The sequence below is a fragment of the Gymnoscopelus braueri genome, assembly GCF_963280865.1.
Source record: "Gymnoscopelus braueri genome assembly, chromosome: 12".
Classification (NCBI taxonomy): Eukaryota; Metazoa; Chordata; class Actinopteri; order Myctophiformes; family Myctophidae; genus Gymnoscopelus; species Gymnoscopelus braueri.
The window spans coordinates 41,513,147-41,540,733 of record NC_137614.1 but is presented as its reverse complement, the minus strand read 5'-3'; the positions used below and the strand labels follow the sequence as shown (position 1 = coordinate 41,540,733).

The 27,587-nt window shown below is 38.8% G+C and overlaps 2 protein-coding genes across 3 annotated transcripts; one reads left to right on the top strand and one right to left on the bottom strand.

The window, feature by feature from the left end:
* The first annotated feature begins 592 nt into the window (after positions 1-592).
* Positions 593-12,386, top strand: LOC308097333 (cell division control protein 42 homolog). 2 transcript variants are annotated; one of them, XM_080445069.1, is made up of 6 exons: positions 593-650; positions 4,491-4,615; positions 4,878-4,950; positions 5,919-6,028; positions 8,072-8,269; positions 10,301-12,386. In XM_080445069.1, exons 2-6 carry the CDS (start codon positions 4,511-4,513, stop codon positions 10,388-10,390), a joined length of 576 nt encoding a protein of 191 aa, XP_080301195.1. In that variant the 5' UTR covers positions 593-650; positions 4,491-4,510; the 3' UTR covers positions 10,391-12,386. The 2 variants fall into 2 exon arrangements, with proteins under 2 accessions (XP_080301195.1, XP_080301196.1); XM_080445070.1 differs by lacking the exon at positions 10,301-12,386 and adding an exon at positions 9,362-10,294.
* Positions 12,387-13,393: 1,007 nt separating this feature from the next.
* Positions 13,394-22,008, bottom strand: LOC308097254 (F-box only protein 6-like). Its single transcript, XM_080444926.1, has 6 exons — positions 21,629-22,008; positions 19,333-19,594; positions 17,515-17,629; positions 16,627-16,722; positions 15,832-15,967; positions 13,394-15,403 (listed from the first exon to the last, which is right to left on the bottom strand). Exons 1-6 carry the CDS (start codon positions 21,689-21,691, stop codon positions 15,257-15,259), a joined length of 819 nt encoding a protein of 272 aa, XP_080301052.1. The 5' UTR covers positions 21,692-22,008; the 3' UTR covers positions 13,394-15,256.
* Positions 22,009-27,587: the final 5,579 nt, after the last annotated feature.

Below are 27,587 nucleotides of genomic sequence, written 5' to 3'. Positions count from 1 at the left end.
CATTCATTACTTAAAAGTTAATATCTCTGTATGATATTGACACTTTTAAAACATGTGAGTACTTTTTCCACCACTGCATAGGGGACAGTACTTTACCCAGGCGCCTCTGTCCTGCCGGAAATAAATAAACAACCAGAAGAAGAAAGTGTGGAGGTTGCGTCACCGTCTCAAGCTCAGTGTTGCCATGTCTGCTTATTATAAGCGACTTTGGGCTTGTTTTTCTGTGAAGTTGCTTATTTAGGCTTGCTTACATTTTTTAAATTATTATTATTATTTAAACCAGTAGTTTTCAAATATTTTTTTGTCATGGACCCCCAAATTAATATGTATTTGTCCCTATAACCCCCATCTGAAAATATTTTGTGCCAGGCCGGCCCTTACCAGATTTGTGGTGTTAGAATGTTTCAAAAATCTTCTAAATCTTCACCTTTTTATTTCACGATTTAAAAAAAAAATAGCAAATGTACAGGCTAGCCGTAGCATAATAGGTTTAAAAGTACTCATGTGACCTTAAAGTTGCGGGCTTGTTGTTGACTTATGGGCTTGTTTTCATAGACCTGGTAGGCAGCGTGTTTCTCTCACAAAACCTGGCAACACTGGTCAAGCTGCTGCTGCTGCCAACGCCCGGCTAAAGAAGAAAAACACATCAGGTACTGTTTATCAACCGTATGATCAATAACCCTATAATAATCAACACTAAACACGTACAATTATACACCTGCTTGTTTACATTAAGCTTGTTAGCCGGGGTTTCACTAATAAAGGCTCATTAGTCAGCATTAAGCCCGTGTTGATGTTAAACTGTCTTAGCTACAGTATTTAGCTAGTTAGCATTAGCTTTAATCACTGTTAGGATGATGATGGGTTTATGCAGTGGTGGAAAAAGTACTCAAATATGTTATTACTAAAAGTATCAATGCTGCAATGTAGAAATACTCCGTTACAAGTCAAAGTCCGGAATTGAAAATTGACTCGAGTAAAATTACAAATGTGTATTGGTATCAAAATGTGCTTAAAATACCAAAAGTAAAAGTGCTAAAATGTTTGAAAATAGCAGATCTACAAGCTCACAACGCGTGGCATTGTGACGCGTTGTGAGCTTGTAAATCTGCTATTTTCAAATAGTCTATGTATAAAATAGGGAAAATAGGAAGTGGTTAATGTATGTTTTATACTATAGTAATTGATAATTGTAAAGTAACACACTGAGATGTATGTGGAGTAGAAGTAAACGTTCTGAAAATTGGAAATACTCCAGTAAAGTAATACAAATACCTCACAATTGTACTTAAGTACAGTACTTGAGTACATGTACTCAGTTACTTTACACCACTGGGTTTATGGATGAAGATTGTAGATCATGATTGATTGATTGATCCATTCGTTGATTGGTCGGCTTGTACAGGCAGCTGCTGCTCAGCAAACATGATTGGTGATTAGATGTGACAGCAGACAATGGTGGGGGGGAAAGTACTCAGATTTGTTTTACTTGAGTCTACTGTTTAAGTAAAAGTCCGGGATTCAAAATTGACTTGAGTAAAAGCCCGGAAGTATTTGTATCAAAATGTACATAAAGTACTAAAAGTAAAAGTACTCATTACGCAGAATGTCCCGTTTCACAGGTTTTCAAGGTATAAAATAGCAGATCTACAAGCTCAGCAGGTTGCCATGAGCCTGTAGATCGGCTATTTTCAAATGGCCAAAATAGGACTGAAGTGGTTAATGTATGTTCTGTAAAAGTACTGACAATTGGAAATACTCCAGTAAATTAAAAACAAGACCAGGAGACCTTGGTTCTGCCAGACCCAGAATGAAGTCCTATGTTACTTAATTACATACTTGTGACATAGTAATGATGTCATGAATAGTTCGTGACGAAAGGGGGACAGACTTTTTTGGCTGGGGCCGGGGGACAAAGTGACCATGCCCATGTATGGAGAAAACAAGCCCGACCCCTTGGGTCTGGCAAAAATTACCTCAAAATTGTACTCGAGTACAGTTCTTGAGTAAAGGTACTTAGTTACTTTCCACCACTGTTCATTAATTGCTAGGCTTGTAAAGGCAGCCACTGGTTAGGAAACATAATTGGTGATTAGATGTGACAGCAGAGCTCAGTGATGAGGTGTTGTGTGACAGTCAATCACAGTCTGTCCACTGTCTGTGCCAACAATAATAATAATGATAAAGCAGTCAATCAGTAATCAATAATCCCATGTCAGTAGGCCTGTCACAATTATTACATAATCACCTAATCGCAATTATTTGAGATAATCTCAATTATTTTACATAATCGTCATAATCTTATCAATGTTGAAAAATGTGAATCAATTTTCAAACATTTTCCAAAAAATAGTAGAAATAGTTGATCTACAAGCTTACAACCCGTCACTTTGTGATGCGTTGTAAGCTTGTAGATCAACTATTTCTACTATTTTGAAAAGTGTAAATTGAAGTTATTTGTCATCATCTGCCGTGTGCCATTTTTGATTATGAACTTCGCCTAAAAGGCAAACAGAAATGTGTATTCATTAGTTCCAATGTTCAATGCCAAATCTCGATTATTTGAGTGACAATTAATTGTCAACTTCAAATGTGTAATCGTGACAGCCCTACATGTCAGATAATCAGACACTATAACTGTAGCTACAGCAACATCTGCATGCATGTGGTGAAGATGCATTTTAGTCACCATGGTCCAATTCTCTGGAACAAACTGCACTGAAACTACTACGTTATAATCTTGTCAAAGCAGCCTGCTTATTTTCACAGGCCGTGTGTGTGTGTGAGAGAGAGAGAGAGAGAGAGAGAGAGACACAGAGAGTTATTTGTTGGGTGGGGTCCTAAAGTGCTGCATTTTGTGAATGTCCGGATTAATGCAAACCGTGTCGATCACTACTTAAACCCCACTGTTAGAGACTTGATAACGATTACAGTGATCACGATGGGATTGTTTTCATCAAATTATATTTCTTGTTCTCTTCTGTTTATGTAAAGGAGTGGACTTTATAAATCTTTTTTTTTACAAATGACATACAAATAAATGTCATGAATGTTGATGGTTATACTGTAGTTTGTATGTCTTAAATGCATAGACGCATATCTTTTTTTAAAGGAGAATTCCGCACGACCCTTTTTATATGATATTATGATATCCTAGGACGAGTGGTACTGTAGAAAGAATTCATAACTCCATCCCGAGTCGACCGCAGCTAAAAACTCGAGCCTATGGGAATTGCACTGGGTCGCATATTTTAATAACTTTTTTTTTTTTGTGTGTGAGATCTAACGTCCTTATGGACAAAAAAAATCCACAATGTTTTTGTCCCAAATGAGCCGCCATACTGTTGACAAAGTGACATGGATGACGTCACGGGTGAAATCTCGTCTTGCGAGACTTCCGGAGAGGCTCATCCAACATAAACACTGTGGAGTGTTTTCTGTCCATAAGAACGTTAGATCTCACAACAACAACAAAAACGCTATTAAAATATGCGATCTAGCGCAAGTACCATAGGTTCTGTTTTTTAGCTGCGGTCGACATCGGGATGGAGTTATACATTTTTCCTACTGTACCACTCGTCCTAGGACATCATAATATCATATTAGCCCTTTAAGGCCTGAAGCCGATTCTACAAATGCCCTCTAAATCCCAACAGTATTCTGAATGTTTCTATATCAGTGGTGCTCAAACCTTTTTCATGTCAAGGACCCCCAAAATGAGATGTATTTGGCCGCCGACCCCCATCTCAAAATATTTTGTTCCAGGGACCCCCCAGAAGCAAAGATTTGAGTTAAAAAATGTTTGCTTTAAAAGTTAACATTATATATTCAAAGATTTGCACACATTTTCACGATTTTTCAAAAATAGCAGATCTACAAGCTCGTAGCGCGGCACTCGGTGCCGCGCTATGAGCTTGTAGATCTGCTATTTTTGAATAGCCAAAGTGTAAAATAATGCTTTTTTAGCTCAAATCAAAAAGTGACACAAATACGTTCCAGGTCTTAATGGGTTAAAGGTAAGAAAAACGTTGGGCGGTCCGAAATTCTCCTTTAATGTATATTTTTTATTTTATGTGAAGGACTCTTGAGTTCAGTTTGCTGTGTGTGTGAAATTTCCTATACAAATAAATGTCCTTTTCAGGAAATGGAAAAAAGAACCTGTGTTCCAATGGATCCAATGTAGTTATTAAGTCACAAGCTAATAATACTTTTCATTGGTTCAATATTTATGAAACACACTTAACCACTTTCACTTCAACTTAAAAAACATTATTTTGTCAAAAATAGCAGAGCTGCAAGCTTGCGAGCTTGTAGATGGTCCATGTTTTGTACGACAAAGTAGGACATTAATTTATTGAAAAACATCAAAAGTTGAAATATATGGAGATCCAAGGTTTCTAACCGACGGCAATGAGATGTGACTCGACTCAGCTGAGAGAACATGATGGCAGTTGTGTGACATGATGGTAATTGTGTGCGTTCTCCATCAGGTCTTGTAAACAACGCAGACATGCAGACTATCAAATGTGTTGTGGTCGGAGACGGAGCCGTGGGAAAAACCTGTCTACTGATTTCATACACGACCAACAAATTCCCCTCCGAATATGTACCGACGGTGAGTACGCCAAATATCACTTTGAACTCTCAAAGTACGCCGTAAAAACCTTGGTAAAATTGTAATTTAAATGGACCCGTAAGAGTTTGAATTAACCTCAAGTACACTACTTGTGGACAGTTTTTTTTGACCAGTGAAACACTATAACAAAATATTAAGGAAACTCTTTTAAACTTAACATTTATTTTTAATTAATTACAGAGTTTAGTGAGTGAACGTTGGTGTTAACTGTCATATCTTCTTTGTCATTGTTTGAATCCAGGTGTTTGATAACTATGCAGTAACTGTAATGATTGGGGGTGAACCCTACACCCTAGGATTATTTGATACAGCAGGTAAGACTCTTTTATCACGTCTTGATTCATACTTAGGTTTAGTTATATACTAGTGAAAATAATGCACGACACGTTGTGAGCTTATTAGATCAGCTACCTTCATACCACGAAGTATAAAACAGGTTTTAACCACTTTCAACCTGGTGTCCCTATTTTGGGTATTTAATTTCTAAAGAAATTTCAACATTTTGAAAACAGTTGACAAAAATTTAAAAAAATAAAATAAAAAATGACAAAACATTTTTACAAACTGGCAACATTCGCAATGTGACACATTGAGCTTGTAGATTGCAGTGGTTCTCTGGGGTCCAGGGACCCCAGAGTTCCCTGAAGGGGTTCTAAATGGCCCCTTACAGGCCTGTAACTCTGTACACTCTTCAGTTATGGCGGTTCTTGAAATTAACCACAGAACCACTGGTTAATGGGTTAATTGTCTGCGCCAGGCCGAAAGGCATGGCGAGAGAGTATGTTTTACCCCTTGTCCGTCCGTCCGTCCGTGTGTCTGTCCATGTGTCCATGTGATCAAGATGGATCTGTCCGATATTTCATATTCCATCCAGATTGGCTAAGGTTGGCTTCCAAAGTTTGCAGGATTGGTCCGTTTTGAACAAAATGTCTCAAATCATGAACACAGTGTGCGATTTCCGTGAAAACTTTCACACACATTCCCACTAGGCCGAGGAAGAAATGCCACCCTTTTCACATTGGCCTGTTATAGCGCCACCAGCAGGTCTAATTTACCAAAACACCTTTTTGCAACAAAATGCCTCAAATCACGAATGCACGCACATTCCCACTAGCCCGAGGAAGAAATGGCACCCTTTTTTACATTGTCCTATTATAGCGCCACCAGGTGGCCACAATAACCTACCTGACCTGGCGGAGACCTGTGCTCCGAGGAGCACTTTTTCTAGTTTAGAACTAATTTGTCAGTGTGTGACATGTTGTTATTGCTGTTCTGTTGACAGGTCAGGAGGACTATGACAGGTTACGACCACTGAGCTATCCTCAGACAGATGTGTTCCTGGTCTGTTTCTCCTCCGTCTCACCCTCCTCCTTTGAGAACGTCAAAGAGAAGGTTAGTCTATTCTGTTCGACCTGTCCAGCAGGTTATTAACCAACATGAAACCTAGCATCCATGTTGTTAACATTCCACGGAAAATAGCATGTCACCATTTGATATATGTCGGCCTATATGATTATTTAAACAATCATTTTCATAATTGATCAATTATTCAATTAGTCAATTGTTCAATAGATTATTAAATTAATGTGATAATTGTTTACTAGAAATGTTTATAAAATAAGGTAATAAAATGGTAATAGTAAATGCTTAAGTTATCTGAACCCAGACAGAGAAACAAAATTGCGTAATAATGAATGTTTGCCCAGCAGTCAAAAACATTTATTTTATTATATAGAACAAAGACAAGCATTCACATTTTGGTTGTAAATATAGCATATTAAAGATATTTATGCTACACAACACTAAACCAGTTGTTTGAGTACAAAAATGTTATTAGATAATTTTCTTTATTGTGTCATGCCTAAAATATGTTAATCTTAGATGTTTTGTGATGGCGCCTGTTCCATCAGTTCACTCCAATCGTCTGTCCCTTTAAGCTGCTGCCCATCCATATGTTTGATGATTAACCTGCCTTGCTGATGTTGCTTAATGTACCAACCGTCCTCTGTCAAATGTTTAAAAATAACTTTGTTCACAAGGGCATTAAAGATGAGCTGAAATGAAAAATATGTTTTTCACCCTTTTGGAGCATATCCGTCATATGGGGGACATAAATGGATGCCAAAAAAAAGAGAAGAAATTCATTTTTTTGTGTATTTTTATATCAAAGGTCCAATCTGAATTGCTTCACAAACTAAAATGCTACGTGTGATTACATTAGCAAGTACCAACCACTTAACCCATTAAGACCTGGAACGCCTCTGTGTCACTTTAGATGTCTTTGTCTATTCAAAAATAGCAGATATACAAGCTCATAGCCGCGCTATGAGCTTGTAGATCTGCTATTTTTGAAAAATCTTGAAAAACTTCTTTTTTTTTTCAAAAAAACTGTTAGGATTTAGAAATCAATTTTTAAGAATTGCCTCAGGTCTTAATGGGTTAAAACCAATAAAAATCATGACATGCACCTGTCAATCACTGTTCCACACAGATTCATTATTCTAGACACTAGAGGGCAGTGCTGCATTTTCAATGTAGACATTTGAGGCGAAAGATGGGCAATGCAGTAACAGAAACTATTCAGCATAGCCTTGTTCGATTTTTTTTACTTTGTGGTCTGAGTGAGGTTGCCTCCAGGGCGGGCCATGGTACTGTGTGTCCATGCCCAGGATTAGTGCACATAGCCGGGTAAATGTTGTGCACCTGTACTGTGTTTGGAGGTTGCAATGATCCATGCTGTTCAACCCCATTGCTGTAATTGGCTGAGGTGCACTCGGCTATGGTTTAATTAGGAAATGCGTCACGATACGGAAATGCAACACTCTCAAAATAGCATTTAAAGCTGCACTATGTAACTTAACTGTTCTACCCTGGATTTGAACCTGCAAAGTGCTGAAATGTATACCACTGAGCTAATGGAGCCTGCCTGCTTACCTGGGGGAAGAAATAGAATTTTGACCTTTTTTGTCAAACCAGAAAACAGGGTTGTGTTCAACCTAGACACAGGATCTTAATGTCTCAATAGAAGAGCAGAGAGACCAAATTGTATCCTGTAAGTCACCTACTCTACCATACAGATGACATTTATTTATTTTTGAAATGTAACTAGAGGATAAGCCCTTGAGATGCAGCATCTTGTTTTCGAGGGGGTCCTAACAACATAATACAATAACATTTTATAAACAAATAATTTACATAATAGAGCTTTAAGCTGGTCTTTAAAACCCAAGAACTTCTGTGTTAGTATTAATGAAAGTTCAAAAGCAGAATATTGAATGTTTTATTTTTACTTTACTTTATTATGGTAACAGTCCAGCTTTTGCCAGCATTGGATTTCCCCATCAGAGATGTCATCCTCAATTCGGAAAATTTGACTCCAAAAAAGTATTAAATCATCTTTAATTGACAATATTTGTGCCTCTTGTCTTTCAACAGTGGGTCCCTGAAATAACTCACCACTGTCCCAAGACCCCCTTCCTGTTGGTAGGAACCCAGATAGACCTGCGAGATGACCCCTCCACAGTGGAGAAGCTGGCCAAGAACAAACAGAAACCCATCACCCCCGAGACAGCAGAGAAGCTGGCCCGGGACCTTAAGGCTGTCAAATACGTCGAGTGTTCAGCTCTGACACAGGTAGGACGTTAAATTGAATCACGTTTTACATTGTTGGTGAGCTACGTCATGTGTGTCATATGAATGTTAGATAGTAGGGCTGGGCAATATATTGATATTATATCGATATCGTGATGAGACTAGATAGGGATTTTGGACATCATAATATTGGGATATTGTCTTCTCCTGGTTTTAATAACTTAAGCCCTATTTTATTTTACTTAAAAATGTTCAAGAATTATAGAAATGGCTGATCTACAAGTTCACAAAGCATACAGTGTGTTGTGAGATTGTAGATCGGCTATTTTAGAAAGTTTTTATATTTTTTGAAAAACTGATAAAATTCACAGAATATAGAATGTAATATATATATTATGATGTGTCATATTGGTATTTGGTAAAAAATATCATGATATTTGATTTTGTCCATATCGCCCAGCCTTATTAGATAATTGCAGCATACTTCTTGCAGAAACAAAATTTGGTGAGGTCTTTTTTCTGGCCGCGTTTGCCCACTGCCAGAGATTTTTCATTGAAAAAAAAAAGTACTCAGGAGCCGAGATACAGGATTTTTAAGTTTTAAGTTAACAAGGAAGTGGATAGGAGTCTAGATCTTCGAAAAATCATATCTCCTTGGTCTTTGGGTGAAATGTAAAAAAAAAAACGTTCTTGGCAGAATTGGTACCAGCTTAACCCTGCTAAAATGATTTGGTCGCTGTCGGGCAGAAACCGCATCTCCCTATTTTGCTGTTTTGGAAGAAATTTTTAAATATTTTTGTAAAGGTTTCACCTATAGTGTCATGGCCAGTATAGGGACGCCAGGTTGAAATGGGTTAGTTCTTACTTTGTGTTTTATCCATATTTAACCAATGAAAAGTACAGTATTAACAAGCGCTTGTGACTAAATAATAACTACACACTACATTGTATCCATTGGAACACAGGTACTTTTTTCAATTTCCTAAAAAGTAACGGTTTTGGACATAAAAGGTTTCCAACCCGTCCCGACATCGTACGGTTTGCTCTGGCTGTCTTCTTTGCTAACTCCTTCCGACTTGGCCTCTAACCCCAGTGTTGTTCACCCATCTCCTCCCCCCTTTTCTCCTCCTGTAGCGGGGACTGAAGAACGTTTTCGATGAGGCTATCCTAGCCGCTTTAGAGCCCCCCGAAACTCAGAGAAAGAGAAAGTGCTGTCTGTTCTGATGTCTCTCCTTCAGTCTCGCTTTTGCCTCTTGTCTGCTGCTTATTCACAGTAAAGGAAGTCCTTTTGTCACCGAAAATAATCACGATGCCCATCTGAAATGTATGCCTATTAACACTCCACCATCTGTTGTTCATGTCTGCTTTTGTTTGAACTCGGCCTAATCTCAATTAGCCCATTGCTGCCTTGTCCTTTATCATAACCGTGCCAATCTTTACTTTTCATCTCTCTGTTCTCAATACCGGCTTAATTTATACTTTGTCACTTGATGATTATAATGATGTAGAATAGTAGGGTTCTTCATTTTTTTGGCGTGGGAGAGTTGTGCGATGAAGTGTGAATAATCGTTTACATTTGGTTGTGCATAGCAGATGTATTTTTCATTTTTTAAATTCTGTTATTAACTCAGCTATACTATTCTGTTTGTGTCCTTACAAAGCACCGGAAATGGCAGATCTACAAGCTTGCTGTGAGCTTGTAGATTGGCATTTGTCAGTGCGTGACATAGCACCACAGGTCTTGTAGCAGATCTCGTAGATCTGCTATTTTCTGCTATTTCACAACTAATTATAAATCAGGCTTTATACTGTATCCTGTCTGTATTTCTAGATCCATTCTTGTTTTTCCCTTTTGCCAGATCAAAGTTTTCCATTGGCTCTTGTCCTTTATACAGACAAGTTGATCGTTATGGGGGAATCTTGTACTGTTAATTTGAATAAAGGGACATTCTGAGTCCTCCGCTCCAGTTCAAGTGGAATTTCAATTTTACAAATCTGTTCCCTGGCCGTGTTCATCAATGATTTCTGAGAGGTAGTTCTGTTTTTTTGAATGTGAATGTTTTGTTTCCACAGAAAGGATTAAAGAATGTGTTTGATGAGGCCATACTGGCGGCCCTGGAGCCCCCTGAACCTAAGAAAAGGCGTAGATGTGTACTGCTCTGAGTTTCCTACCAGCCTTGTCCCTCTGCTCCACCCCCGTTTTACCGTAATAACTACAGTAGACTGACACTATTGCAGGAGTCCAAGTGTTACTGTAAAATCCCATTCCCACATAAGTTGGCGTGTCACAAATGACATGCCTCCTTATGGTAGAGTTTGACATGGAAACGAACTAGCTGGTGTATTTGGCGTGACTTTGAACTGCAACTTTGCTGATTTCTAATCTGCATGCCATCGTTCTGTTGTGAGACGGACACAAGATGTTACACTTAGTTGTGCGTGGGTGTTGTGCGCTGAAAATAGCTGATCTACAAGCTCACATCCGCAGCATATTGTGCGTTGGTAGATTTGCTATTTTAGGTGCACAACACCGGCACGCAGCTAAGTATAGATCATGTTTAATGTTTCCTTTTCTTTTTTCCACAATAGAATGATTTGGATTCAGGTAAGAAATCGGCAAAGTTGCCCTTTTAAGGGGCAGAATCTGACTTTTGAGATCAGAATGGTCTTTTAGTGACATGAACACTGGATACTAAAGATGTAACCATTCACGAGTTGATATAAAATATACAAGTGTTGTACAAGCACACCACATTTGAGTGGGACTGCAGTATGTTTACAGTTATTCACTTTGTTGGGGCGTCAAGGCCTGCAGTGCTAACTTACACTAAAATATAGAGCCCGACCGATGCCATATATTTGGATATAATGCCAATCCTGATTTTGGAGAGTCCTAGCCCACCGATTACCTATGTTTGACTGAAATTGTCGAAGTGCAAACCTTTTGGATCAATTTGAAAAACTTGGATTTGATTAAAATTTATATATAACATTTAACTTAATGTTACTAAAATTTTAACTTTTAGACCAATGACAAAGTCAAATAATGGTCAGACCGATCTATTGGTTGGGTTCTACTAAAATATACAGTAGATTTTATGTGTAAGTGCAAAACACCCTGAAATGGTATTTTTATTGAACCACTGTTGAAATGTTTATATTATCTTATATTTAATTGGCAGTGATTGATGGGAGCTCACAGCCCATGATAATGGCAAGCAGAAAAGATGAGTACAGGTCCAATAGAAAAGTGATGTATTTTATTTTACATCTATTGCTGCCTTTATTCAATGCCACACTGCATGCAATTACATTTTAAGTTTTATATTTGTATTGCATAAACATTCCTGACATTGAGGCCTTATTGCTCAGTGTTGCTTTCTTATATTTCCTATATTGCTAATATTGGCAATATTCCATTAAAACTAAGAAATTCACAAGCCAAGATAGGGTTTTTAAATTGATAAATGCCTGAAAGATCTTGGAGAAACCACAGAAATTGGACTCTTGTTGGGATCACCAGGACCTGGAACAATTCAATATTTTATAGTAAGGAATACAAATTGTTTCTAGAGGAAGATTAATCTAAAATATTTTGCATTTGATTTGTCTTAAATCATCATTTAAAGTGGTTGACACTTAATATATTTAAGTGATCTCGTTTAAATTCTAACTTCGAGAGATGATGGTAAGCACAATATTACCTCTACATTGATGTGCAGGTTAGTTGGACTCAAAATTATTTTATTTGCTCAATTTATATTTTAGAACTACTTCAATTACACACAGATCAAGTATTTTTTTTTACTATTTGACTGGTACTGTTTGAAAAGTGTCTAATATCATTACCACCCAGTCTGTCTGTTTGAATAATGACTTTACTGAGAGAATAACCTTGTCACTTAATTCACTTGACATGTATTGATGCAGTTTTAAAATGACATCAATACATGTCTAGCATTCGTTGGTGAATTAATTAAATGAAGCTGAAATCAAATGATTAAAAACAATTTAAAATGACTGATGTATCTGAGGATTTGATTTGTGTTCCATTTTACTTAAAGGTAAATTGTATTGTATCTTGCTTGTGATAAAATGTTACCATAAACCAGTATTATGAATAAATCATTGCTATTGTGTATATCCATTAAAGATTTTCACCAAAAACAAGACAATTTATTTTGAGCAAAATCTCATGCATATCCACAAAGGTATAAACTGTTTATCATCAACTCGTTCACACAGTTGATAGCTTGGATGTTTGCTAATGTTAGCAGGAGGATACTTTTACCATGTAGAATGATAAAACATTTGAAGAAAGGCCAAGCCTAAGCTTTATGCTGCTGGAACAGACAGGTTACATGAGCAGTCTATTGTACTGAGAAATTCAATCAAAATGCATTGCAGAGTAACGATCATGTCTCTTGGGGAGCCAATTACTGTACAATATGTTTGCCAGATGTATTGATAAGAGCCTAGGGCTGGTTGATTGGGACAAAATACCCCATTTTGAAAATAAATCAAAAGGGGGTGTAAGTGACACCAGACACAGACAACACTAATGCCATATCACAATGTTACCATATCCCAAATCCCAGATATTTAGTCATGATATTGATATAATATATTGCCCAGCTCCACAAGAGCCCTGATTAAGACAAAAGGTGAAGCAATGGGTGGACAATTTGCTGACACAAACACAAATGACAAACTCATGAACCAAACTAACTTTATTGTGTAAAAAGCACAGAATTACATGAAAGATGGAAATCTCAAGAGTGCCACACACAAAGTAGATATACTTTCTGTCAGTGTAATGCCTTGCAGTTACAGTAGTATAAGATCTACAGAATTATTAAAGGAAATATCTTTCAATATAAGGGCAAGACTTGAATTTTGTTCCAAACGATTTGGCACCAACACAATGACGGGACTGCCTGAATTCTCTTGGATGTAGGCTATGAATAAGTATATCTTATACTGTATGTACTAACAACATGTTTGACTGACCACATGCAGTGCTAGACAAGTACATTGCAGTCAATCCTTGGTCTACACATAGTGCAATGTTTGAGTTCAAATTATTTACCAACTAATCGGTCAATGCATTTGTCTCATTATACCTTCATCTACTAAATCCATTTCATATTTTGCTTAAAGGAATAGTTCAGTTGAGACACCAAGCTTCCAGTGGTACTAGTTGAAAAACGGTATTCAACTGATTCACAAGAACCTTAGAATGTGCCATCAAACTCAAATATAAAAAACTGAATTATCCCTTTAACCTCTAGTGAGTGTAAAAATATATTTATTCAATACGATATTGTGGAAAATGTAGTTTAATTTGACATTTTATTTTACCCTTTCTATTGCAATACTTCGTAATTTGCATAAAAGTACTTGGACGGACACCCAGCTATAGTTAGTCGACTGGGTGAAAAATGCTTTCATCCAATTTATTCAACTTTTTAAATAATGTTACAGATTACTGTATAAATGTATCCCTCTTTGTGCCAACATCCAGTATGAATAACTAAAATGCAACTGTATCCTTTATTCTTATCACTGCTTTGCATAAGCCTTCATTTATTAAAGTGTCAGGGAACATTTCTAACTGAAAATTATACAAAGAAACACACTCCTGCTGTGATAGCTACAATAAAGATATTTACACATTCAAATTTAGTGCAGATAGCATGAGGCAGGTTTACTGTACTTGGAAAAGGTGTGATTTTAAATGAAGGATGGCGGTAAACAAACAAATATATTTCCGCGTTCAAAATAAGTGCAGATAACATGAGGCCAATTAACTTGGAAAAGGTGCGATTCTAAAGGAAGTTGGAGGTAAGGTTGGAGGTACAGGCAGCGACAGTATAGAGTGGAAAAGTTTGTAATTGCCAAAACCCCTAAACAAGTTAGCATTTTGCACTTCCTGGTTCTCTCTGTCAAAGTCTATCGGTTTTTCAAATGGGTTTTTTGGTTAAATGCCTGAAATAAGGTATGTGGTTAATGCAGGCTTAAGGGATTTTCCCGTTTTATTCTGTGACATAAAATGCTAGTAAATACCCCACTCGTAAATTTTCAAAGCTTTTATGCGTCTTAAAAAGGCATTTGCTTACAAGTGTCTAACTGATACTAGAGATATTGTCTGGGGCATTATACATAAATGGTGGATTTATATAGCTCCTTTATCCAAGCCGCTTTACAATGATTGTGCATTACATTCACACACACACACACACACACACACACGGAGCAATTAGGGGTTCAGCGTCTTGCTCAAGGACACTTCAACACTAACTCTGGGGGAGCCGGGATCAAACTCAAGCCCGCTCTACCTCCTGAGCCACTGCCGCCCCTCAGGAGGGTAACAGCGTCAAATTCTCTTTTTTAAGTCTGGTGATTCCATTTAAGCCTCAATCATAAAACAGGTGTTCATTTTGTGAAGATTATCTTGCGGGGGGAAGTATCATGAACTTTTATTTGCCACAGAGTACATTTTTCAGCTACAATCAACAATTTAACCCTTTAAGACTGGGAGAAGCATCTCTGTAATTTTTTTAATTTGAGCTAAAAAGCATTCTTTTACACTTCAGAGCTATTCAAAAATAGCAGATATACAAGCTCATAGCGCTCTGCTATTTTTGAGAAATCGTTTACATTTTTGCAAATCTTTGAATGTATATTTTTTCAAGCGAACACTTGTAACTCAAATCTTTGCTTCTGGGGGGGTCCCTGGAACAAAATATTTTGAGATGGCAGATGGGGGTCCGTGGCCAAATACAAACATTTTGAGGTCCTTGACATGAAAAGGTTTGAGAACCACTGACATAGTTATATACGTTTTTTCAAAAAAACTGTTAGGATTTAGAAGACATTTTGTAGAATCGGCCTCAGGTCTTAATGGGTTAACGCTGAAATCGCGTTGACTTTTTTTTCCAGAGGGCACCAGGAAGGTGCTAATTCCTGCTTCTGACTACATGAATACATCATCCCTGGACCACTCTGTTCAGATAAATCTAACAAGAGCTACCTGTCCAATGATGGACAGATCTGAACACAACTGTTGGTGACCCGGATTCCATACCATCCTGCCCAGAATTGTGTATCTTTACCTCCATGAACAAAACGTACATATCGAACTCCTGGTCCATAGTTCTTGAAAACGTGGGTAATCTGAAACATCAAATGACAATACTGCAGGTAAGAATCCTTGTTGTCCTTAAGCTCTGAAAGATTTTGAACTACTACTACTTAAGAATGTGTTAATAAAAACTTTCTTGCGCTACAAACAGCAGAGGGCGCGGGGAAAAAAATAGAAGAAAATACAGCATCTTTATAAGAGTATTGATTTAAAAAAAGAGTTTTCAGTCATTTGCTACTGCATTGAAAAGAGGATAAGAGAGAACACAGTAAAATACTGGATTTGTTTAAGAGAAATAACAATAAAAAATATGTTTTGGTCATTTGTCTGTAAAAGTGAAAAAATGTGTTTAAAAAAACGTGAAAAATCAAATCGTGAACCTAGTATCGTGATTCGAATCGTATCGTGAGTTGAGTGAATTGTTACATGCCTAGTTATTATTCTAATACTCTACCCGTACCTGATTCCATTTTTGATCATTCCACTGATCAAAGCGAACCGGGGCAGGAGCAAATGTCTGTACTGGCTTCTTTCTTTGATTCAGCAACTCCACACGAATTTCATATTCACTTCCACAATCCCAACGTGGTGCATACCTACACACAACACACACACACACACACGTTTAGAGCAGGGATGTGGTAAAATTATTAAAGCAGAAATACGGAACTTGTTTTAAAGAATAAACCGTTATTTTCACCAATCTGTAGTGTACAGTTTGTACAGTCCCCAAACTTTTCAGGCCGTGAACGCCCAAAATAATCATATTTGAACTGGGGACCCCCCACCCTGACAAGCACATGGAATTGCAGGAGTTGAGGCATTACATTTAGTTTGACTCGGTTCCACAGATAGATATTGTGAAAATAGCTTGTAGAAGCCACTTTCTGAGGTAATATTTGACAATGTTGTGACCATTTTTATAGTATAGTTTGTTGGATTGTTACTTTTGATGTAGTAATGTTCTTATTACTAGCTTATTTTAATTTTACAGGTATTAAAAAGGTATTAATAGTCCTTAAATTGTAACTTTAGTGAGAAAACAATGTTGCACATTAAGCTAATCATCTGGGGACCCCCCCCCCCCAGAATCATTGAGTTTTTTGCAACACATTTGGTGATGATAATCTTCAGCTTTTTTAGTTCTGTTCTGAGAAAATCCAAAAGACATTCCCAAGTTTGAAATGTACAAGATATTTTATGCAAGTACTAACGTAACAATGGGATTAAAAGTATTTCATGTGTATTTTCTTACCAATCGGATATGCTGATATCAGGTTGGAAGTTGTCCATGAATGAGTCGTTGTAACCCTCTTTCTCCAAAGTGATCAGCTGGGACTTCGTGCACAGTCTGGAGGCAAGACAGAAGAATTGTTACTTGTAGGGGTGTGCCGATACACTAATTTCACCAAACGATACGATACGATATTTGGCTCACAACTTCGATACGATTTCGATACGATACGCACTTTTTTATTATGAAAAATATATGGGGGAGAAAAAAAGCAAATGCAAACAAATAATTCTGTTTTTGCATTATTCAGACATGCGAACTTGTAGCTTTTCAGCTACAATAGCCGTTTTGAATCCAAATAGGGCAATAGTGTGACACCTGACCCGAAAAAAAACCAACATGTTGTCACCCTTTTCACCCCGGGGCTGTTTTTGCATGCCTGAATATTATTATTGTAAAAAAAAATCAAAACGTTTTTTTTTTTTTCAAAACGATACATATCGTCACGAAAACGTATCGCGATATATCGCGGGACGATATATCGGCACACCCCTAGTTACTTGTGGTATAAACCAGTGGTTCTCAACCTTTTCTGGTTCGGGGTCCAACTTGAAAATCTTGAGAGCTTTTGCGGCCGGGCCCACCCATCTGAACACTACGCGGCAGACCACGTGCATTTTTAGAGCATGTTCTGGCTTGGATCAATGAAAACTAACTTTTTTTTTAGGTTTTAAACATACATACATACTTTTTTTAATGTTATAATGTCATTAAAATCGTAGTGTTTTGCAATATCCTGATGGCCTACCAGTGGGCCCCGGCCCACATGTTGAGAATCACTGGTATAAATCACTGGTATAAACAGTAAGCATGTCACACATATCTGCTGCCGTCCTGATGATGACTCACTGATAAGACGTCACAAATACTTTCTGGACGGCCTCATCGGGATGTGGAACCGAGGGTTCGTCAACTTTCCATTTATCTCCACCATTCTCCAGAATCTGCCAGCCATTGAGTTTTTCTATAAAAAAAAAAGGTGTTAGTTATGAGGAATCTTTTTACACGGCAGTGCTCCTCTGTAATACTACACTGCATACTGTAGGTTATGACACCAAACACAGCCAGGTTTAGAGCTACAATCTGAAACTTATTCTAATGAATGAAAAGGTTATTTTAACCAATCTGTATGGTAGAGTATACAATATAACTAGTACATCTGCAGTGGTTGGAGGTGGTCTGGTCTCCCTACTCTTCCATTGAGACATTTTGGCACTGGTGTCGGGTAGGACACCTACCGTTTTGACACTGTCAATAAAGTTATTTGAAGCAGCCGGTATTGTAGTTTGGACATCCTTGCAATTACTTCTCTCCGTTGAGAGAGGGAGACAATGGAAATAAAAGTTAAAGATTCTTTGAGGTTTAGTAATGAGGAATCTTTTTACATGGCAGAGGTCCTCTGTAATACACAGCATACTGTAGGTTATGACAACAAACACAACCAGGTTTAGAGGAACCAATCTGAGGAAGCAGGCCTTCCTCAGCGTGAGGAGGGCCATTCACGCTGAGGAGGGCCTGTGGGCCGAAACGTCCGTCGCATGATCTGCTGCTGGGGGTGAATGAAATGAAACTAGAAAAAGTGCTCCTCGGAGCACAGGTCTCCACCAGGTCAGGTACGTTATTGTGGCCTCCTGGTGGCGCTATAATAGGCCAATGTGAAAAGGGTGCCATTTGTTCAAGGGCTTTTCACTGCAATCGGACACTGCATTCATGATTTGAGGCATTTTGTTCCAAAAGTGTGTTTTGCAAAATTAGACCTGCTGGTGGCGCTATAACAGGCCGATGTGAAAAGGGTGGCATTTCTTCCTCGGCCTAATAGAAATGTGTGTGTGAAATTTCACGGAAATCGCAAGCTGCGTTCGTGATTTGAGGCATTTTGTTCAAAACGGACTAATCCTGCAAACTTTGGAAGCCAATCTTAGGCAATCAGGATGGAATATGGGAAATCGGATAAATCCGTGTTGATCACATGACTATAGAGATACTGTGTACCGATTTGTGTGATGTTTGGACAAAAGTAGTATCAATAAATGTGTTTTGCACATATCAGCCTCCTGGTGGCGCTATAACAGGCCAATCTGAAAAATTCTGAATTCTGAAACTGAGGTTCTGAATTGGCATCCAGGGAGTGTGTGTGCACAGTTTCGCAGCGGCCGGGCCAACGGTGCCAGAGATTAGCTGCTAACGGACAGGACGGACGGACGGACGGACAGGGGGTAAAACATACTCTCTCGCCATGCCTTTCGGCCTGGCGGAGACAATGAATGAATGAAATAAACAAGAAATCCTAAATGGATCAAAGTGAGTGCTGGTATTCCTTTCTAAGAGACTATTTCTGCCAGAACCGTGCACCCGATACACACGTACTGTGTGAACTACTCGTCTGATGAGTGCTTGTTTCTCTCTTTTTCAACTTGCAACAACCACATCTTTTGAAAAATGAAGATGATCATGAAATGGAAGCTAAAGCCACGCAAGAAGCACGTTTGTTTGCACCTCCAACACACCGATGTTGATTGACTTCCCCTATTCACATGTACTGGGGCATTACATCACTGTAGCTACATAATTGAAGTTTAATAGTGAAATTATAACCAAGTGTTCATCAAATAACATGTTTTGCATGCTACTGCACGGATGTGGTTTTGGTTAGCTAGCTGTCCTTACGTTCTCCTCGTGGGTTCTTCAGAAGATTGCGTCTCTTCTTACACAGGAAGTAGAACAGTCTCCAGTCGTTGGGTACTTTGGTGGCGTCGCAGGGCTTTAGGCCGTCTCGTCGACATCTCTCCCTCCAAAGAGACTCACTGTCCACCAGTTCCTTCCATTCACGGCAGACTAACCTGCAAACACAGACCAGCTGATGGGGAGGAAGGTTCATGAAGACCTCCTCCAGGACCTCCCAAGGAAGACCAGTCAGCTGACCTGTAGACTGACACATCAACACAAAGACAGACCAGTCAGCTGGGCACTGCATGACGGTCTGGTGGTCAAAACCAGAGCGCTCTGATATTGGAGGCGAGCGGATTCTAAACAGAGTGTATTACAGAATCAGAAATGCACCCTACACATATCATCAGGTCGGGATACACATTTTATCCGAACAGAATAAAATTTGTATTACGTTGATAAGACATTAGTTTTTATTATTGCTATTGACGTGGCACCAGTTTTTTTTTATTGTTGAGCAAGGACAAATGCATCTTAATTCTTTTGACCCCACAAAGATCATTCATCAGCTTAAGATTTTGTCTGCAACTCATTTATTTGTTTAATCATTTCCAATCGCTTGTTTATCCTGTATCCTGTACGAGGTATCCCACATGAAAATGTATTTTCTGTTTCCTTAAAAGCTGGAGAGAAGGGGAGACCTCTGTTATTGTACTAACACTCTATAGCAAGGAATACAATGGGAATACAGAGCTATTTTAACACTTATTTTAACAAAGAAATATCACTTAAACACTAATGCACTATTTTCATTTCCAAATGTGTATCTCCCACACACAGCAAAACCCTCAGTGTTGGTTTAGTGCACAAAACCGGCTTTCATAATGATCTATTTTACACTCTGATATATCCACAGAATATTTGCAACACAGAGAGGATTCTTTTAGCCGAAAGAAGAAGAGGATTCTGGACAGTAAAGACCTGAATTAGTTTCCATTTTCAACTCTAAGCATGTACAAATGGATTGTCCATCCATTTGGTTACAGTTGATGCACCTGTGACAACAGGTGAATGCAATTAACTATAATTGTTTTCACCATTGACTGGCTTGAGATGTCTGTAAACAGATGCAGCTGTATGAGAAAGAAATTGGGTGTTTTACTTGCACAAGTTGATTTGTTCAGCAGGGACAGAGTTTGAGGTAAGCAGAGGAACTTATCTCATGACTCAATGTCACAACTATCAATCTACGAGAGTTGTAGGGTTCACCCCCCATGGACACAGGGACTTTCTGCACTATGCCCCGTAGACACTCCAAACATGTACAAATTGAAAATAAAAGGTGTTTACCCCCACGCCCCAAATGTTAACTCTCGCTACGGGGTAGTAGTTTAATGTAATAATCCATATCTTTCAATAAAGAAGTGTTTTAATGCCGTCTGTGGCCGAACGCCATTTTTTCAACCTCGTTTACTTCCTGTTTACATTGAGTGTAATTCCGGGTTTCACCAGATGGGCGCGTCACTACCGCCCATTGGGAACTTCCAACAGAATCGGCCACAGACGGCATTAAAACACTCCTTTATTGAAAGATATGGATTATTACATTAAACTACTACCCCGTAGCGAGAGTTAACATTTGGAGCGTGGGGGTAAACACCTTTATTTTCAATTTGTACATGTTTGGAGTGTCTACGGGGTATAGTGCAGAAAGTCCCTGTCTCCGTGGGGGGTGAACCCTACAACTCGTAGATTGAAAACGTCAGAATCATAAATACGTCTACGAGAGTTGTATTCTACAGCTAGGTTTGGGGGGGGGGGGGATACCCATAAAGTTATAATATATGGGGATACCCCCCACCCCCCCACCCCATGAACCGAAATACACGTAGCAGATCTACAAGCTCACAGAGCTTGGCAATGCGATGCATTGTGGGCTTGTAGAGCTGTTAGACCTATGACGAATTACTTGGTGGGAAAGCCTGGTGACGCGAGGCTAATGACAAATTATCAGGCTTCTGACTCATGCACAGCAATGCCATCTAGAAGGCTCTGATGCACAGTGGTGCAAAGTAACTAAGTACATTTACTCAAGTACTGTACTTATAAGAGGTATTTTTTACTTTACTGGATTTTTATGCCAATACTTTGGTACTTTTACTCAAGTAACATTTTGAACACAGGCCTTTTAACTTGTAACCGAGTATTTCTACATTGTGATATGTATTGCTACTTTTACTTAAGTAAACTATCCTTTCTTCCACCACTCCTCATGCACTATGATATTTATACTCACATCAAAGTGATCAGGACCAGCTGCAGCCAGGCTCTGTGTGAGACCCATGGCTCTCCTCTTCATTCCCCTATAAACACACTCCAGACGGTGAATGTTAAGATAGTAACGTTTATAAATAAGTTACTGTAACGTTAATGTTTGGATCTGGATGACTGGGCTCAACACGCGGAAGTAAACATCCAGCAGTCCCAGTTGTAGAAATAATAAATAACGACTGATCTCTGAGGTGAAAACAAACCAAAAATGCAGATTCTAAAACACTCAGATCCTACTCGAATAGAAGGATCCTGAACCAACGGTACATGTTCTTTTAAATGACTTCTATAATAATCCAAGTCTACTGAAAGTCTGAAGTCTGGGATTCAGCAGTAAGTGACGTCGTAAGGAATGATTACAGTGTTGCCAGATTTTGCGAGAGAAACGAGTAACCAGGTCTCATGAAAACAAGCCCAAAAGAAATGACCATGCCATGAGCACTTTTAAACCTATGCAGCGGATATTTGAAAATGGCAGATCTACAAGTTCACAATGGATGTAGATATAGCTATTTTCAAAAGAATCTTGCGGAAAAAATGTGGAATATTTTAACAACACAAATCTGGTACACGGGTCCCTGGCACAAAATATTTTCAGTCCGCAGACAAATACATATACATTTGGGGGTTCTTGGCATGAAAGTCTCTGAGAACCACTGGTTTAAACAACATTAGGAGTACACAAGCCCAAAATAAGCAACTAAACTTTAGAAAAAGTCGCTTATAATAAGCAGACATGGCAACGCTGAAGGAAGGAACAGTGTGCGCTTGGTTTGCCCTCCGGAACACTCCGGCTGTAGTCCTGGTGATACTGATCAGAGCAAGATGATGTCTACCGCTCAAACCCCGCCCACTCGTTCAATCCCGTGCTGTATTTATAATCTACCCATAGATAAACCCTTAAACCGTGATCTCAGTCTGACATAAAATTCAATAGTCTGTCTGTGTGCAAAGGAGCATTGCTGGCAGTGGTGGAAAAAAATAACTCAATTTTAAGTAAACGTATCAATACTTCAATGTAGAAATACTCTGTTACAAGTAAAAGTCCGGAATTCAAAATGTACTTGAGTAAAAGTACAAAAGTATTGTTATCAAAATGTACTTAAAGTACAGCAAATAAAAGTACTCATATGCAGAATGTATGCAAGTTTTCAAATGTATAAAATTCTTTTGAAAATAGCAGATCTACAAGCTCACAATGCGTTGCATAATATAAGCTCACAGCATTGTGAGCTTATCGACTATTTTCAAATGGCCGAAATGTAGGGCTGAAGTGGTTGTAATCAAAATCAAAATCTACAAAGTAACTAAAGTTTTCAGATAAATGTAGTCGGGTAAAAGTACAATATTTGGATCCGAGGTGGAGTAAAAGTATTGGAAATTGGAAATACTCAAGTAAAGTACAATTACCTCAAAATGTTACTTAAGTACAGTAAGTAATTGTACTTAGTTACATTCCACCACTGCCCATATAAACTGTGATCTCAGACAGACTATTGAATCTTATGGCAGACTGAGTGTGTATTCAGCAGCATCGCTGGCAACATGATTTAATCTTATGTCAGAGCTTTCAAGTGAAGACAGAGAGATAGGCCTATTATGTTTGTTTTTTTTGTGACAAAAGGAGGCACTTTGATCTAATTGACAAGAATGAGAACATCACAGTTGTTTTCAAAGTGGGTTCAATGAATGAGGAGTAGCCTATAGTTTACTTAAACTATATTAAATTCACTTGGAATAAAACATGTAGGCCTACATTTCATAGGCTCCATACTTACCAGCATAGAATCATTTGAAATCGGGGTGAATCGGGGTGAATCGACTCTATTCCCATTGTTGGAGCCTACTTGCTGCTTTGCGTACATGCAAGTTTAATATTATCACTTTAATATTGCTTTAATATTACATGCAGTACAATCTACAATTACAATTTAGGCATTCAGCAGACGCTCTTATCCAGAGTGACTAGGCCTACGATAAGCAAAGTAAATCACATACATTGAATGCAGAGCAGCTGGGATCCCAGGTTAACCTGGACCCTAGCATCAGTCAAATCAAATCAAATCAAATCAAACTTTATTTATATAGCACATTTACAACAGCCAAAGCCGACCAAAGTGCTGAACATGGTTAAAACAAGGTAAGTCAGACACACAGAAGCATCTACAAAAAGAAAAAAAATATATATATATATATACACGGGGCAAAAACAAAAGAAAAAACAAAAAGAAACAAAACAATGCAGCATTAGGACAGAACAGGATAGCTAAATACGACTAAAAGCAAGAGAGAATAAGTGAGTTTTTAGTAAAGTTTTAAAAGCCCCAATCGACTGGGCAGATCTAATGTTGAGGGGCAGCAGATTCCAGAGCCTGGGGCCAGCAGCAGCAAAAGCACGGTCACCCCTACTCCTCAAATTAGTCGTAGACCAACAGTAGCTTGTCCGCAGACCTCAAGGCCCTGGTTGGGATATAAGGCTCAATTATGTCAGAGAGATAGGAGGGTGACAGGCCATGAATGGTTTTAAAAACAAATAAAAGAACCTTAAAATCAATTCTAAAATGAACAGGGAGCCAATGAAGAGTGGCGAGGACTGGGGTTATATGGTCCCGTTTTTTAGTGCCGGTGAGGAGGCGGGCGGCTGCATTCTGGACCAGCTGTAGACGCCTAAGTGAAGCTTGATCAATGCCAGTGTACAGTGAGTTACAGTAATCTAACCTAGAGGAGATAAATGCATGTATAACCATTTCAAGCTGTTTTTTTGGGAGATAGGTTTTGACTTTAGCTATAAGTCTAAGCTGGAAGAAACTTGTCTTGACAACAGAGCTGATGTGTTTGTCAAGTTTAAAATTATTATCAAAAATAAAACCAAGATTTTTGGCAGAGGAATGGATGTTTGAATTTAAAGTGCCCAGGGAGTTGGAGGGTGGGACAGGATGGTGTCCAAAAATTAAAATTTCGGTTTTATTTTCGTTGAGGGTGAGAAAATTGGCGTCCATCCAGGCCTTGACATCGAGGAAACAGGTGAGAAATGGCTGGAATGGATCATTGGAGTCGATTTTTAACGGAAAATAAATTTGTACATCATCTGCATAGCAGTGAAAGGGCATATTGTGTTTTGCAAAAATTGAACCAAGAGGTAATATATAAAGGAGAAATAAAATCGGACCTAGTATGGAGCCTTGAGGCACTCCACATGAGAGGGGAGTTGCAGGTGACGCAAATTCGCCTATGTGCACGGAGAAGGTTCTATCTGAGAGGTAGGACTGGAACCAAGTGAGTACAGTGCCGGAGATGCCAACAAGGTGTTCAAGGCGTGATATTAAAATATTGTGGTCAACCGTGTCAAAGGCCGCCGAAAGGTCGAGGAGCACCAGTGCAGCAGGGGAACCGTTATCAGCTGTTAAAATTAAATCATTAAAAACTCTAAGAAGGGCTGTCTCTGTGCTGTGGCCAGGTTTGAAGCCAGACTGGAACTTTTCGTGGAGACCATGGGATAATAAAAATGACTGAAGTTGTGAGTATACGACTTTCTCCAGGACTTTAGATAAAAAGGGAAGCTGGGAAATGGGCCTAAAATTGGAGAGGATGGAAGCGTCGAGATTTTTCTTTTTAAGTAGTGGGTGTACAACAGCATGTTTAAAAGCAGGGGGAACAGAACCAGATATGAGGCAAGAGTTAATTAGCAGGAGGACACTAGGACCAACCACACCAAAAACCTCTTTGAGAAGGCGGGGGGGAATGCAGTCGGAGGGACAGTTTGATGGGCGTAGCAGCATAACCATGTCAGTGAGGGCAGAGAGTGAAATAGGCTCAAACTGAGAGAGAGTTGCAGGACATGGAGAGGTCAGTCTAACAATCTACTATTGAAATAACAATCTGTACATTTAAACTACAGGATACCAGTTACACAATGAACCTATAGCACAGTGACAACATGCTATCTAAATTACATTCCTATATTGTGGTCAAGAAAACAAACAGAAACATGAGAGCGAGTGACCAAGATATGTTTGCATGGAAATATAAATATTGGGCCTTAAATGTAATAAACAAATATTATATGTATTTGGCCCCTCATTTGTAAAATAAATATAAACATAAAATCAAATATTAAATATTTGATTTGAATGCAGAGGTAATCCACTGTTCTGGTTACCTCTGCAAGTCGTCTGCATGGTAGCCAAACCAATCGCTAGCATCAGTGGCCCTGTGTGACATTGTGTGGGCTAAACATGCTATATAGGGACATGACTCAGAGGGCAGTTGACTCACCCCCTGTATCTATAGTAAACTGTGAGTACAGTATGTTAGGTTTTTTGTCAACGCAAGAACAATGGCTTCTATTTCAGCCTGCTAACTTTCCAGGAATCAAAAGGCTGTAGTTTCTATTAACTCCCATCGATGATGTCATTGGTAGGCAGGTTTCTTAACTGTCCATAGCCCACCAATGAGACGCACGGCAGAGTGTGTAGAAGGATATTGTGCCATCTACCAATTTTATGAATATAGGTTGAAAATAGGTGAAGTGCTCCTTACTGTAACGGATCAAATGTTCTGGTATCATTTTCCCCTCTCATATAAAACCGGATCAGGTCCAAGAGTCTGGATTGATGTCGATCTCTGGTCAAGCAACTGGACACAGATTGTATATCTAGATTATCTACAGTCGACTTGCCACGTGAGAGTGTGCCATGGAAGGGCAAACACATGCATTGTTCAATTATGTATAAAAGAAAAGAAAAAAAGTCATACAATTGTACATACATTTCAACTTCAACTTGAAATAACCCAAACTTAATAACCTTCTGCAAGTCAATTGCAGAATTGTCTTTCTGTAATCGGTCTTTCTTTTTCTGGAAACAATCAATTCGATGGAGCTTTGCACCAAATCGAATTTTGCCCACTGTTTATACCTGTAAACCCTGTGATGTGACAATAAAGATGATTCTGGTTCAGAATTAACTGGATCTTCCTTTAAAGGAGTAGTTCACCCAAAAAAATCACTTATTGTCTCCGCCAGGCCAAAAGGCATGGCGAGAGAGAGTGTTTTACCCCCTGTCCGTCCGTCCGTGTGTCCGTGTGTCCTGCGGCTAATCTCCGGCACCGTTGGCCCGGTCGCTGCGAAACTGTGCACACACATTCCCTGGGTGCCAATTCAGAACCTCTGCCCCCAATTTTTCACATGGGCCTGTTATAGCGCCACCAGGAGGCCGATTTGTGAAAAACCCATTTTTGGATATTACTCTTACAGATTTTATCCAAACATCACGCAAATCGGTACACAGTATCTCTATAGTCATGTGATCAAGACGGATCTGTCTGATATGTCATATTCCATCCTGATTGGCTAAGGTTGGCTTCCAAAGTTTGCAGGATTGGTCCATTTTGAACAAAATGTCTCAAATCATGAATGCAGCGTGCGCTTTCTGTGAAAATGTGCACGCACATTCCCACTAGGCCGAGGAAGAAATGTCACCCTTTTCACATTGGCCTATTATAGAGCCACCAGGAGGCCACAATAACCGTACCTGACCTGGCGGAGACCTGTGCTCCGAGGAGCACTTTTTCTAGTTTTCTATCAGTTACACATGCCATGAGATTTTTTGTTTTTGTCACATTCCTAAGCCAATAATTTGATGACGGTTTGGCTGGTCAGTAGGAGACTCATTTGAGTGCTGGTCATCAATTTATTGGCTTAGGAATGCGACAAAAAAAAAACTCTGTGAATTCAAGGCTTCATGGGGTGTGTAATTGATAGAAAATAAGTCATTTTTTGGGGTGAAATACTCCTTTAAGAGACACATTAAGAGCAGAGTATTTGAAACAAATGAACATACTGATACCAGAATAGATCTTAGCCCGTGAAAACAAACCATTTACTCACTGGTAAGAGGTCACAAATACTCTCTGAGCAGCACTGT

Bases quoted from the DNA above. Each gene is read 5' to 3' on its own strand.
- LOC308097333 (XM_080445069.1), top strand. From the start codon at position 4,511: ATGCAGACTATCAAATGTGTTGTGGTCGGAGACGGAGCCGTGGGAAAA. The intron at 6,029-8,071 runs GTTAGTCTATTC...GTCTTTCAACAG, and splicing joins TTGAGAACGTCAAAGAGAAG to TGGGTCCCTGAAATAACTCA. The intron at 8,270-10,300 runs GTAGGACGTTAA...TTGTTTCCACAG, and splicing joins AGTGTTCAGCTCTGACACAG to AAAGGATTAAAGAATGTGTT.
- LOC308097254 (XM_080444926.1), bottom strand. From the start codon at position 21,691: ATGAAGAGGAGAGCCATGGGTCTCACACAGAGCCTGGCTGCAGCTGGT. The intron at 16,723-17,514 runs GTGAGTCATCAT...TCTTGCCTCCAG, and splicing joins GTATTTGTGACGTCTTATCA to ACTGTGCACGAAGTCCCAGC. The intron at 15,404-15,831 runs GTACGGGTAGAG...TTGATGTTTCAG, and splicing joins ATGATCAAAAATGGAATCAG to ATTACCCACGTTTTCAAGAA.